At 45.4% G+C, this 14229-nt stretch overlaps 1 protein-coding gene across 4 annotated transcripts in view; it reads left to right on the top strand.

Annotated features, from left to right (window-relative positions):
- Positions 1-14229, top strand: part of OCA2 (OCA2 melanosomal transmembrane protein) — a 357547-nt gene that overhangs the window by 115473 nt on the left and 227845 nt on the right. For all 4 annotated transcript variants that reach the window (XM_017882412.1, XM_017882410.1, XM_017882413.1 and 1 more), the window contains 3 exons: positions 1453-1509; positions 2876-3000; positions 7011-7149. In XM_017882412.1, the coding sequence (XP_017737901.1) occupies positions 1453-1509; positions 2876-3000; positions 7011-7149 (321 nt within the window). The remainder of the gene's footprint in view (positions 1-1452; positions 1510-2875; positions 3001-7010; positions 7150-14229) is intronic.

Below are 14229 nucleotides of genomic sequence, written 5' to 3'. Positions count from 1 at the left end.
TGCAGGGTGCAGGGTCATTACAACCAGGTCCCTGCCTTTTCTCCCCCATTTCCTGGCAGCCGACCACCCACAGGGCCATTTACCCCCATCCCTGAGTTCCAGTCTCCCATGGTGGTTCTGTCAGCAAATGTGTAAACGCCACACGGGTCTGCACACGCCTGTCTCCTCGTGCATGTCCATTGGTGTGCGAAGCCCCATGTTCCACCGTCAGCTCTCAGTGGCCTTTTGGGTGAGGATGAACATTGATGGTCACTCTGGACACGATGGATATTTACACTGGGTCTAAATTGACTGGGGACATTTTTGTTTTCTATAATGTATTTAAGAGACAGTAGTGTCTACTGGGACTCTTGTTTACCGAGTATTGTAATTTGAATAATTATATTGCATTTTCACAACCTGATGAAGTATAGAACATTCAGAGGTAAGGTGAGAAAACTGATGGACAGAAAGGTTAATTCATATTTTTCTTCAAGTTCGGACTTTTTTTTTCTCTCTTTTTTTTTTTTTGAGACAGAATCTTATTCTGTTGCCCAGGCTGGAGTGCAGTGGCGCGATCTCGGCTCACTACAAGCTCCGCCTCCTGGATTCACACCATTCTCCTGCCTCAGTCTCCCAAGTAGGTGAGACTACAGGTGCTCACCACCATCCCCAGCTTTTTGTACTTTTTTTTAGTAGAGACAAGGTTTCACCACTGTGTTAGCCAGGATGGTCGCGATCTCCTGACCGCGTGATCTGCCTGCCTCGGCCTCCCAAAGTGCTGGGATTGCGGGCGTGAGTCACTGCGCCCGGCCTCAAGTTCGGACTATTTTTAAGTGGCAGAATCAGGATCTGAACTTGCATCTTCTCATTCCAAGTTCAACACTTGGTGACTGCCATCTAAGAGGTGAAGCAGAGGAACTTCCAGAACATTCACTAGTTGCAGTGCAGAAGGCCACGTGCCGGCCCCCGCCCCGCTTCTACCTTTGTGGCTGAGAGCAAGCCCCCTTGCACTCCGATCCCATTTCCTGGTCTATAAAACAGAGGGTGAAAATAACACCTTTTTTTTTTTTTTTTGAGGCTCAGATGGGATGGTAATGTGCCTTGAGGACCAATCGCCAGACACACATGTAGGCACAAAACCGCTAGCAAGAGGCTCCATTCGAGGAGTGAGTGTACTGTTCCAGGAAGCGATGGTGTTTCTGAGTGTACCAGGAAGTGAGTGTACCAGGAAGTGGGTGTACTATTCCAGGAAGCGACGGTGTTTCTGAGTGTACCAGGAAGTGAGTGTACCAGGAAGTGAGTGTACTATTCCAGGAAGCGACAGTGTTTGCATCTCAGAGTGGGGAGTCTGGTGATGTGGTGGCTTTCAGAGGCCACAGCTCAAATGTGTAACGGATCATGCTGATGTCGTTTTAATATGATGTCCTGCTAAAAGGTTATCCTTGTTTTCTTCTTCTCTTTTCCCCATAGATGATCTTAGTAGCCATATTTTCAGAAACGGGATTTTTCGATTACTGTGCTGTAAAGGTAGGTATGATGTTGCATTTAATAATTCCATACTGATTAATTTATATCTGTATTTTTCTGACGTTATATATTTAGGAAACAAACATTTAAACATTCCATCCTTCTTTTAAAGGTTACTTCTGCAGGGCAGGGTATGCTGGCTGTGTTAAGTTGTATGGCTCTGAGCGGCACTTTCAGCTGCTCAGTAAATAAATGAAGAAGGAGGTCAAGTAAAAGGGTACTCAGGTTGAATGTTTGTGTATTGTTTAAATTGTCTGGTGAGAGCTACACATCAAAAATTGTTTTGCATATTAGAGTATCCCAATATTTCAAGCCATTAGCTTCTGATTACTTTGCTTTTTGGTGAAATAATTTCCATGATTACTTCCTAAATATTGAATATATACACATTTATGTTTTTAACTGGAACCTTGGGGAGGTTCACCAGTCAGCTGTAGCCTCCAGGGTTTGTACCTGACCTGTCATTCAGTGTTGGCAAGAGGAGAGCTCATCATGTACCATGCCCTGCTAATGCAGTCTAGTGCTGTGCTTGAATATGTATATTTTTTGAAACTGAAAAGGTCTTTTTAAAAATTACTCAACAGGCCGGGCACAGTGGCTCACGCCTGTGATCCTAGCACTTTGGGAGGCTGAGGTGGGCGGATCACGAGAGATTGAGACCATCTTGGTGAACATGGTGAAACCTCGTCTCTAGTAAAAATAAAAAAATTAGCTGGACATGGTGGCATGCACCTGTGGTCCCAGCTACTCGGGAAGCTGAGGCGAGAGAATTGCTTGAACCCCAGGTGTGGAGGCTGCAGTGAGCCAAGATCACACCACTGAACTCAGATTGAGACTCTATCTCAAAAAAAAAAAAAAAAAAAAATTACTCAGCAAAGCCCTTTGCAAACTCTGAATGATAGAACTGTGCTGTGATTTTTGTCATCTTTGTGCCCCATCTTATACATGCCAGGTAGATATTTGGTGTATTACTCCTTACTCTTAAAAGTATCCCTTAGTTCCCTAGAGATCAGCAGACACTAGGCTCACATGGATCCCAAATGTCAAAGACCAGGTTATCTAACCAGAATACCGATGGCATTACGGGGACTGAGGGTCATCACCTTGTGACACATTACCCATCACAGGGGCTGTGTGAAGGAGGAGGATCAGAGGGTGACAGTGCTGGCTAGGGACGATGTAGAATGTTTGGAACTTCGGTGGCCAGCACTGTCTCATCTCAGCCCCCCGAGGACTCCGTGGGTCTATGTCTTAACCTATGGGGCAATGTTAGTTTGGCTCCCTGTTCTTAAAGTCACTAATGAAAGGCTGCCTCTGTTCTATGAGCCTGCTGACTCTGGCTTGTACTCTGTGTGTGTGCGGCCAGGCATACCGGCTCTCCCGGGGACGGGTGTGGGCCATGATCATCATGCTGTGTCTCATCGCGGCCGTCCTCTCTGCCTTCTTGGACAACGTCACCACCATGCTCCTCTTCACACCCGTGACCATAAGGTATGCAAAGCGCCTCTGCTGTGGGGGTTGTGGCCAGGCTCTGGCTGCACGGCCTGGCTTCAGGCTCCATTCTCAGGTGCATGAAAAGGTGGGCGGTTGAGCCCACAGCTCAGTGCATTCCAGTCCAGCACGTGTCTGCTTTGTGTGACTGCAGTACATGCTACAAGCAGTGGGGCCTCAGAAGCTGGTGGCAGAAATGTCTGCAGGAGGTGGAAGACATAGGCTTTGCTTTCCTGGAGATTGTAGTCTCATGGGGAGACACGTGGACAAGAATGGCTCAGCCCTGGTGAAACTCCGTCTCTACTAAGAATCCAAAAATTAGTTGAGTGTGGCGGCATGTGCCTGTAATCCCAGCTACTCAGGAGGCTGAGGCAGGATAATCCCTTGAACCTGGGAGGCATAGGTTGCAGTGAGCCAAGATTGTGCCACTGCACTCCAACCTGGGCAACAGAGCGAGACTGCGTCTCAAAAAAAAAAAAAAAAAAAAAAGAACAGCTCACCCCAGACCACCAGGTACCAGGAATCCCTGTCCCTGTTCTTCTCCATCACCATCTGCCACCTGGGCTGGCTTGGCAGGTCACACACATGCCGAGGGCTCACAGGGTCATGTAGCTGGGGGGAGGTGGAACAGCCACTGCAAGGTTCCTCATCAGAGGCTTGGAGGGTCGCAGGACCAACGGGGCTCAGCAGAACCAAGGTTCAGTCTGGCAAAGCTTTACAGGGCAACTCTGGGAAAGAGAAGTTCAGTTCAGTTCAACTCCACTCCGTTCTGCTCCACTCCACTCCGCTCCACTCAGTTCCACTCCACTCCATTCAGTTCCACTCAATTCAATTCTGTTTCTTTCTTTCTTTTTTTTTTTTTTTTTTTTTTTTTTTTTTTTTTTTTTGAGACGGAGTCTCGCTCTGTCGCCCAGGCTGGAGTGCAGTGGCCGGATCTCAGCTCACTGCAAGCTCCGCCTCCCGGGTTCACGCCATTCTCCTGCCTCAGCCTCCCGAGTAGCTGGGACTACAGGCGCCCGCCACCTCGCCCGGCTAGTTTTTTGTATTTTTTAGTAGAGACGGGGTTTCACCATGTTAGCCAGGATGGTCTCGATCTCCTGACCTCGTGATCCACCCGCCTCAGCCTCCCAAAGTGCTGGGATTACAGGCTTGAGCCACCGCGCCCGGCCTAAATTCTGTTTCTTTTAATTTCGTCCACTTTAATCGTCCACCATTTACTGGGGGCCATAGGCCTGTTTGCTGAGAATCTTCTGAAGCGTGAGCTGTGGTCCTGGTCCTCGTGTGGGCCCCTTCTGAAGGTACGGACCAGTGTGTTTCCATCTGTGTGCTATTTTAAATATGACTCCCCAGCATGTCAGCCTTGGGGCTGGCCCTGAGGACACAGAGGGTGAGAAGGCGAGAGAGGGGCCCTCAGGGAGTCACCCTCCGGTCCTGCTTGTAATAGGGTGTCTTGAGCAAGTCACTTCAGGTGCACTGATCTGGGTCGTAACGGCAGAGAGATTAATCTGAGCTGGCATTCTGAGGGCTCTGCGAGACACAGGGCCTGCCTGGACACAAGGCATGGGACACACAGCAAGTTCCAAGGCCCCGTGGGGCTGCTTCCAGGGCTCTGGGTTGATCTGGGGGATGCCTTTTCTGTTTGAACAGTGGTGGCTCTTAGGGGAGGAGTGGGGTGGGGAGGAGCACGGAGTGGCCAGCGCCGCTGGGGAGGTAGATACAGCATCCCCAGGCCATCTGCTGCCTCCGTGTGGAGACTCAGGTTCGTACCCAGGCTCCTGCAAGCTGGGCTACACTGTCACGCCCTGTGTGGCGTGGGAGGGACCCCGGGCTCTCAGCCTCCTCTCAGGGTGTGGTACTGCCCCTCTCAGTGCCCGGCGTGGAGAGTCAATGAGGGAGAGCGTGAATGTCTTTGAAGGCTGCTGTACACTGTCACATGCACTAGTGACGGCACCAAACTGTGCCTTCTGGACATGTCGGGGGACAAGAGCCAGGCCCATCTGCCCCCTCTAACCAGCATGACTCTGCTGCTGCCCTGGCTTGAAGACCTCCGCATATCCTCACACTCCCCCATGGCAGCCTGGTGAGAGCAGGGTTCCAGGGCTGGGGTGCACTGGGCACTTTGTTCCCAGCATCCCCGTATAGCCCGGGCAGCTGAGAGGTATCTTGGCCTTGCCACAATTTGTTCATATCCTCACTACTCGGAACTGCTTTTATCATGTTGTTAGAGCAGTAATTCCATTTACTAGTCAAAAATTTACATCTTTCAAGATTCTGGTGCTGGTGTTCTAAGATTCCCTATTTATCTGACCATATTCTTTATGGCTTTGTAAGTGCTGGCCACATTCTTCCCCTTTGTCTGGACTAAGTGGCTTTGGTCCTTATAGTTAACAGCTAGTCCCATTGAGATGGGTGCACCGCCCTGCCTGGTCTGGCACTGTTGACTGCTGCACACACATTTTCTTGCTAGAAGCAGCTCCTGGGAGCTTCCTTAGCACTGTGCCGCTGCTGCCTTGGGTCAGAGTCTCATCGGTGGAGCCACTCCTGCTTCAGTCCCCGGGCATGCTCCCTCCTCAGCTCCCACATGGCTCCATGGGCCTATGCTCCTCATGCCAGCAGAGGGGAGGCTGTGTGGCCAGCCTCACTCTGAGCTGATGGCCGGGAGGTGGTGGGTGGCCTCTGAGTGAGACCCAAGGCCGGCTCCTGTGTGGGAGTAGGCTGTGCAGATGAGCAGGTGTGGGGGACGCTGTGATGTGCCGTCTGCACTTTCTTTAGGGCAATGTTTCCCAGCTGTGTACATGCTGGGCCCCTGGAGCTATAGTGAAGCTATAAAGCGCCACTGCCCGGGCCCACTCCCAGGCACTGGTCTGCGCCGGCCAAGCCATAGGACTCCCAGATTCCAGCACAAATCTCGTGAGGCCACAGCGGAGCTCCACAGCTGTAGAGAGTGGCCTGACAGGTCTGTAGGGTGAATACAGTTGACACGAATCGATGTAGAGTGTGGCCTGACAGGTCTGTGGGGTGAATACAGTTGACACGAATCGATTGTACTCCAACACAGCTAGAAGAGAATACCTGGACTGCTCCCAGGGTAAAGAACAGATTGATATTTAAGGGGATGGGTATCCCGTTACCTGGTTTGATTATGTGAATTATTACATTATCATACGTACCCTGAAAATGTACGTATGTATGTGTATATCTAGTATGTATGATAGCAGTAAAAAGTAAATAAATAGAAAATGCATAGATGAATGAAACAAAGGGAGAGGACGAGAAGAGAGCCTAGGGCCTTGGTGTCCAGGAAGCGGGAGGTGGGAAGGGGCTGAGTCAGCAGGCCCTGTGTGAGCCGTCCCTCCGCCCCCACACCGACCCCCACAGTGAGCCGTCCCTCCGCCTCCACACCGACCCCACAGTGAGCCTCCCTCTGCCTCCACACCGACCCCACAGTGAGCCTCCCTCCGCCCCACACCGACCTCCACAGTGAGTCCTCCCTCTGCCTCCACACCGACCCCCACAATGAGCCGTCCGCTCCGCCCCACACCGACCCCACAGTGAGCCTCCCTCTGCCTCCACACCGACCCCACAGTGAGCCTCCCTCTGCCTCCACACCGACCCCCACAGTGAGCCGTCCGCTCCGCCCCACACCGACCCCACAGTGAGCCATCCCTCCGCCCCACACCGACCCCACAGTGAGCCGTCCGCTCCGCCCCCACGCCGACCCCCACAGCACCAGCTGGGAGCGCTGGGGAAAGGGTACCTGACCACACTGAGGGTTTGGTGGCTGGAGGCTCACTCTGGGAAGGACTGTAGCTCTTGGAGTGAGCTGTGGCCTGCAGGGGTTGTTGCATTGTTCAGTCCTCCCAGCACTGCCCTCCCCACCGGGGTGTGTGTGTGTGTGCGTGTGCGCACCTCCCTTATACGAACAAGTGCCTTAAAAATCTCTGGGTTGCACGTGGGCCTTTCACAGTGTGCACAGTGGGACTACTTTCATTTTCCTCCATTTGTGACAGGTTGTGTGAGGTGCTCAACCTCGATCCAAGACAAGTCCTGATTGCAGAAGTGATCTTCACAAACATTGGAGGAGCTGCCACTGCCATCGGGGACCCTCCAAATGTCATTATTGTTTCCAACCAAGAGCTGAGGAAGATGGTACGTACCAGCATGCTAGGGTTGCTTCCAACAAACGCACACTTCCACTTACTTAGCGCTCTACCCCACGTGGACGCCTTTGTTAGAAATGAAGATCGTCGCACCACCTCTTCATAGTGAGTGCCACTGGGCATCTCAAGAGTGGGGTGTGAGGTGACTGGTCCTTCAATCCTAGAGTTAACTGGCTTGAATTGACTTCATACTCATTCTGATCAGTTTTTAAAGAAATGACTGGATAGCATGATATAGTCGTAGTATGTTATATTAATTTTATTAATAGGAACTGAGGTTTCTTCCAACTTACATTAAAAACAAAATGACCTGTCCCCTCTCACTGGAGATATGGGATTCTCTTCTTAACTGCGGCAGATTAATTTACTGATAAAGGACTTAAAATTTATTTTTTAAGGGTCAGAAATGAATGTCTTTAGAAATAAATTCTTTGAAAGCCCCCTATAAATATTAGGGTATAGTTTCTTTATATACTGTAATAAAGACAAAGTGTTAGAAAGTGCAAGGTATTTTACATACCTTCAAGGTGAAAATGGAACTATATCATTAATTTTTATTCCCTACTCTTTGACCATTAGAATTTTCTCAGTCTCCCTTCTCTGAGGTATCAGTGGAAATGCTTCCACATTGGTGTTATTTCTTGTGGATGATGTGTGTGTGTGTGTGTGTGTGTGTGCCTGAAGGGTGTCAGTGTGTTTGTGTTTGAACACTGTGTTCCATTAAAATATTTAAACCTTTGAGAACCTGTGGCTCCAGGGTGTTAGTGGCTGCCTCATGGAAGCAGCGCGCTCTGGAGGTTCTGGGTGTGGCTCCGCATTCCCTGGCTGCCCCGGGAAACTGCTTGGCAACACTTCACCAGCTTTGCCCTGTGAGCTGAGGGGTGCAGCCATGATCATGCCACCCCGGAGCGTATCAGGTGGTAACAGAGCCTGCGGTTTATCCTAGGAGCACCTGCTATCCAGGGTGGAGCTCATGCTGATGAAATAGAACTGTTTTTAGAAAAAAATTGTATTAGTTGCATTCCATAAAAAAGTAATACATTTTTTGGTAGGAAACAGAAGTCTCACAGACATGCACACACAATAAAAATTCATAATTCTACAAACCAGAGGTAAACCCTTTTAATATTTTGGTGCAAATAGCATCCTAGAGCGTTTGTTTGTGGATACAGATGAATACAAAAGACAGCACAGCTTCTGCTTCTGGCCAACATGGAGTAACAGGGCCTGGATTTACTCTCTTGCCTGGGAAAGTCAAACAGAACAAACAAAAATAAACCAAAACCAGACAAAACACATGGAACAGTGGTAACGAAGTCACTGGACACCAGGCACAAAGCGACAGTGATCCCTGTGAGACGGGAAACAGATGCGGTGAGCCCTGTGACTGCTCCAGCTCCCCACCTCCAGAGAGCTTCCAGAGCGCGGTGCAGGGAGGCACGACCCGGCAGAGCCCACGAGACACCCTGAGTTGAGAGGATGAAGCTGAACGTCTGGGGAGACCAGGGCAGCGAGAGTCCGGAGGGGACACAGCTGAACCGCAGAGATCCTCAGAGAGTCCCTTTGGAGTATTTAGCAGAGTGTTCAGATCAGTGCATTTGTGCGAGGAGACGACACGAGACCCGGGGAGAACAACCCAGAAAGATGAGAGGGACGAGTGCTTGACGCACACGACAGGAATAGTAATGATGTCTATTCTGCCAGGCAGACTGGAACCTCTTAATTTTTTAATTTTATTTTATTTATTTTATTTTTTTGAGACAGAGTCCCCCTCTGTCGCCAGGCTGGAGTGCAGTGGCGCGATCTCTGCTCACTGCAAGCCCCACCTCCCAGCGGAACCTCTTAATTCATGGAGCATGGGGTAGAGTACTCACCAGGGTCTTGCCTCAGTCCTGGGGGGTAATTAACTACAAAGTGAACACTACTCTGCTTCCACCTAAGAAATCTTGAAACTAAGACCCCAGAGGACCAAACTGTTTCTAAATATTTCAACTGCATCCCAGAACAAACCTCAAGAATATTTAGAGTGATACAAAAATATTGGACAACACACAGGGTAAAACTTGCAATGTCTGGCAACCAATCAGTGATTATCAGGCATGCAAAGAAGCAAGAAAATGTAACCTATGACAGGCATGGTATGAACCATTTGAAACTAATGTAGAACAGACAATGATGTTAGCATCAGCGGACTAGGACATTAAAACTGTTACTACAGCGGTGTTACAGATATTCATCAAGTAGCAACATTAAAGATACTAGAAAAGCCCCACATTAAACATCTAGACATGAACATTACAATGTCTGAGATAGAAATACACTTGTTGGGATTAGTGGCATGTTAGATATTACATAAGGAAAGATTAATGAACTTGAAGACATAGATTCAAAATGAAACGGAGTAAAAAGATAATAACAAGGACTGAAAAGTGTTAGTGAGCGATGGGAAAACTTCAAGTGGCCTAACATATATGCAATTCTCATCTCTGGAGGAGAGAGGGGAATGGAAAAAGACACCCTAAAAATGGACCTAAATTCCAAATTTCATGAATGGTATAAACCAACAGAATCAAGAAGTTCCATGACGCCAGAGCACAAGAAACATGGAGAATACTACAGTAAGGCACACATAATAAAATTTGAAAGCAATGATGAAGAGACAATCTTAAGTTTCCAAAGAAAAAGACGTGTTACAGGCAAGGAAACAAAGATAAAGATGACAATATATTTCTCTTTAGAGATAATGCACGTGTGAAGGCAACAGAGCAATACCTTTAAATACTGAAAGAAAACACCCGTGATCTCAGAATACTACACCCAGTGAAAATCTTTTTCTTATGTACAAAACAGACTTTTTCTCATATAGAAAAGCTAAAAAGAATTCATCAGCAGCAGACCCACAGGGTAAGACATACTAAAGGACGTCTGTAAGGCAGAAGGAAAGTGCCACCAAATGGAAACATGGATCTTCACAAAGTCATGAAGAATACTGGAAAGGGTAACTACACGGGTAGATTCACATAATTTAAAAAATTACTCAAACCACTTTGAGATAATTGTTTAAAGAAAATAATAATGTAACATGTAAGAATTGATGACAACAATAAAATAAAGCCTGGAAGGGGAGAAATTAAAGTATATTAATGTGTCAGGTGTGGTGGCTCACGCCTGTAATCCCAGCACTTTGGGAGGCTGAGGCGGGTGGATCATGAGGTCTGGAGATCGAGACCATCCTGGCTAACACGGTGAAACCCCATCTCTACTAGAAATACAAAAAAAACTAGCTGGGCGTGGTGGCACGTGTCTGTAGTCCCACCTACTTGGGAGGCTGAGGCAGGAGAATTGCTTGAACCCAGGAGGTGGAGGTTGCAGTGAGCCGAGATTGCGCCACCGTACTCCAGCCTGGGCAAAAGAGTGAGACTGTCTTAAAAAAAAAAAAAGGATATTAATGTAAGATATTTTATAGTATATGTAAACTAGTATAATATAATTTGAAGGCAGTCTGTGAAAGTTAAAAAAAAAAGTTAAAAGTTAAACTCTAAAGCAACCACTAAAAGGAAAAACAAAGAGTAACAGCTAATGCCAACAAAGAATATAAGTGGAATCATACATAGTATTTATTTAATGGGATGGAATGTAGAAAAAAGGCAAAAGGAAGCAAAGAAATGATGGAACAAATATAAAACAAATTGCAAGAGTTAAACCTAACTATATTTAATAATTGCATAACATATAAATAGTTTAAATATCCCAATTAAACAGCAGGGATTGTCAGATCAAACAAACAAGCCCCGTCCAACTATAGATGCTCCTCAGTTGACTTTGGGATGACACCCAGATAAACTTATTGTAAGTTAAAAATATCATAAGCCAAAATATGTTTAATATACCTAAGCTCCTGAACATCATGGCTTCGCCTAAGCCCACCTTAAATGTGCTCAGAACCCTTACATTAGCATACCGTTGGGCAAAATCTCATACAAAGCCTACTTTATAATAAAGTGCTGGATAGCTCATGTAACTTATTGAATATTGTACATTACATCAAAGTTGAGATGGTTTTGCACCATTGTGAAATTGAAAAATTGTAAATTGAACCAAATTAAGTCAGGGAACATCTGCATTATGCTGCTTACAAGACACACATTTAAAATATAATGACACAAGGCCAGGAGCGATGGCTCACGCCTGTAATCCCAGCACTTTGGGAGGCCGAGGCTGGTGCATCACCTGAGATCAAGAGTTCAAGACCAGCCTGGCTAACATGGTGAAAACCCGCCTCTACTAAAAATACAAAATATTGGCTGGGCATGGTGGCAGGCACCTGGAATCCCAGCTACTCGGGAGGCTGAGGCAGGAGAATCGCTTGAACCCGGGAGATGGAGTTTGCAGTGAGACAAGATCACCCCATTGTACTCCAGCCTGGGTGAAGAGTGAAACTCCACCTCAGAAAAAAATGTATGTCTATCTGTCTATCTATCTATCTATCTATCTATCTATCTATCTATCTATCGACACAAATAAAAGTAAAGGAATGGCAAAAGACTCATCAGAACAAAGTGGCTATATTAATATCTGACAGTAGACTGCAGAGCGAAGAATATTTCTAGGATTAAAGAATGTTTCATCATAATAAAGGGGTAAATTCATATAGTGAACATAAAAATTCCATTCATACAATGAATGACAGACCTTCAAAATATGTGAAACGTGATAGTACTGCAAGGAGGAATAGGTAAATCTTTAATTATAGTTGGAGAGTTCAGTACAATTCTCACAGTAATTGAAAGAATAAGTAGAGAGAAAATCTACAAGGATATAGAAAACTTCATCATTGTTAACTAACATGATCTAGTTGACATTTATAGAAAACTCCACTCAATGTCAGAAGAATGTATATTTTTTTCCAGGTGCACATCCTGGAATTAACCAATAGATAGATTGGTTAATAAAACATTAACCAAAATAGATTCTAGGCAATAAGACAAATCTCAATAAATTTAAAAAGATTCAAGTAATATAAAATATTTCCCCTGACCACAGTTGAATTAAATTAGAAATTAATAACAAAGATATTTGGAAAATTCTCAAGTATCTGGAAACTAACACACATTTCAGTAATCCAAGGGTCAAAGAGGAAAGTGAGATTGAAATTAGAAAGGATTTTTATACTCATCAACTTGGAATGCCATAACCAAATACCATAGACTGGGCAGCTTAAATAACAGCAATTTATTTCTCACAGTCTGGAGGCTAGAAAGTTCAAGATCCAGTGGATTTCATTCCCTGGTGAGGGCTCTCTTCCAGGCTTGCAGATGGCCGCTCTCTCACTGTGTCCTCATGTGTCAGGGAGGCGGGGAGAAGAGGCAGAGATGAAGCTCTCTGGCGTCTCTTCTTATACAGGCATTAATCCCAGCGTGAGGGCTCTACCCTCATGACCTCATCTAAGCCTTATCACCTCCAAAAGACTCCATCTCCTAATACCACCCCATTGAGGGGGCAAGGTAGGGCTTCGGCCACAGTACTTTCGGGGAAACACAATTCAGTCCCGAGCAGTTTTGTGTTGAATTATAGTGAAAACAGAACATATCAAAATTTGTAGGATTCTTCTATAGCAGAAGTCAGTAGACTTCTTAAAAGGCTATATATATAGTTAATTTTATAGGCATGTGGGCTGTATGGTCTCCATTGCAATTACTCAGCCGCACCACTATGTAGCATGAAAGTAGCCATAGACAACACATAAATGAATGGATATGGCTGTATTCCAGCTCCATGTGTGCTGGTCCCCACTCTAACGCAGTATTTAGAAGGAAATGTATAACACCATAAACACCTGTATTTGAAAAGCTGTGTCTCAAATCCATAACCTCAGCTTTATCCTATGGAATCAGAAAAAGAAATTTAAGCAGAAGAAAAAAATATATACAGACTAGAAAAATAGGGAACATCAATGAAGGCAAAAGCTGGTTCTTTGACAAGATCAGTAATATTGACAAACATCTCGCCAAGCTGATGAGGAAAATGAGACAGAAGATTCAAGTTACTAATACCAAGAATGAGTTGTTATATTACAGCAGAGCACACAGACATTACACTATTCTTAGAGAAGGTCATGGACAACTCTATGTAAACGATCTGACAGCTTAGATAAAATAAACTTTTTTTTGGAAAGACACACTCTTTAAAACTTCACTCAAGAAGAAGTAGGTAACCTGAGTTGCCCTATAGCTATAGAAATAATCAAATATGTAGTTAAAAACCTTCCCACAAAGAACAAAACAAACATAAACAACTCAGCCTAAGATAGCTTCTTTGTTGAATTCTCCCAAATAGTTAAGGAAAAAATAATGTCATAATACCAATTCTATACAAAGCTTTACAGTAAATTGAAGAGGACAGAATATTTCCCAATTAATTCTGTGAGGCCCTGATATGTAAACTAGACAAAACCAGTATGAGAAGAGGCAATGATAGATAAATATTTCTTGTGAACATAGATTTACTATTTTAAAAATTTGTAAATCCAGTTTAACAATATATACATAGGTAATACATCTTAGTCAAGTAGAATTTATCCAGGAATGGAAGATTCTTATGATATTTGAAATATTAATCAATGTAATTTACTATGCTAACAGACTAAATGAAAAAACCATGTGATCATCTCAATAAATGCAGAAAAAACATTTGGCAAAATCCAGTATCTATTACTGATAAAATCTCTCAGCACCATTTATTAAATAGGGAATCCTTTCCCCATTTCTTGTTTCTCTCAGGTTTGTCAAAGATCAGATGGCTGTAGATGTGCGGTATTATTTCTGAGGACTCTGTTCTGTTCCATTGGTCTATATCTCTGTTTTGGTACCAGTACCATGCTGTTTTGGTTACTGTAGCCTTGTAGTATAGTTTGAAGTCAGGTAGCGTGACGCCTCCAGCTTTGTCCTTTTGACTTAGGATTGTCTTGGCAATGCGGGCTCTTTTTTGGTTCCATATGAACTTTAAAGCAGTTTTTTCCAATTCTGTGAAGAAACTCATTGGTAGCTTGATGGGGATGGCATTGAATCTA

Source organism: Rhinopithecus bieti, unplaced genomic scaffold (assembly GCF_001698545.2).
Source record: "Rhinopithecus bieti isolate Rb0 unplaced genomic scaffold, ASM169854v2 scaffold_13247, whole genome shotgun sequence".
NCBI classification, from domain to species: domain Eukaryota; kingdom Metazoa; phylum Chordata; class Mammalia; order Primates; family Cercopithecidae; genus Rhinopithecus; species Rhinopithecus bieti.
This window is presented reverse-complemented; position numbering and strand designations above follow the sequence as displayed.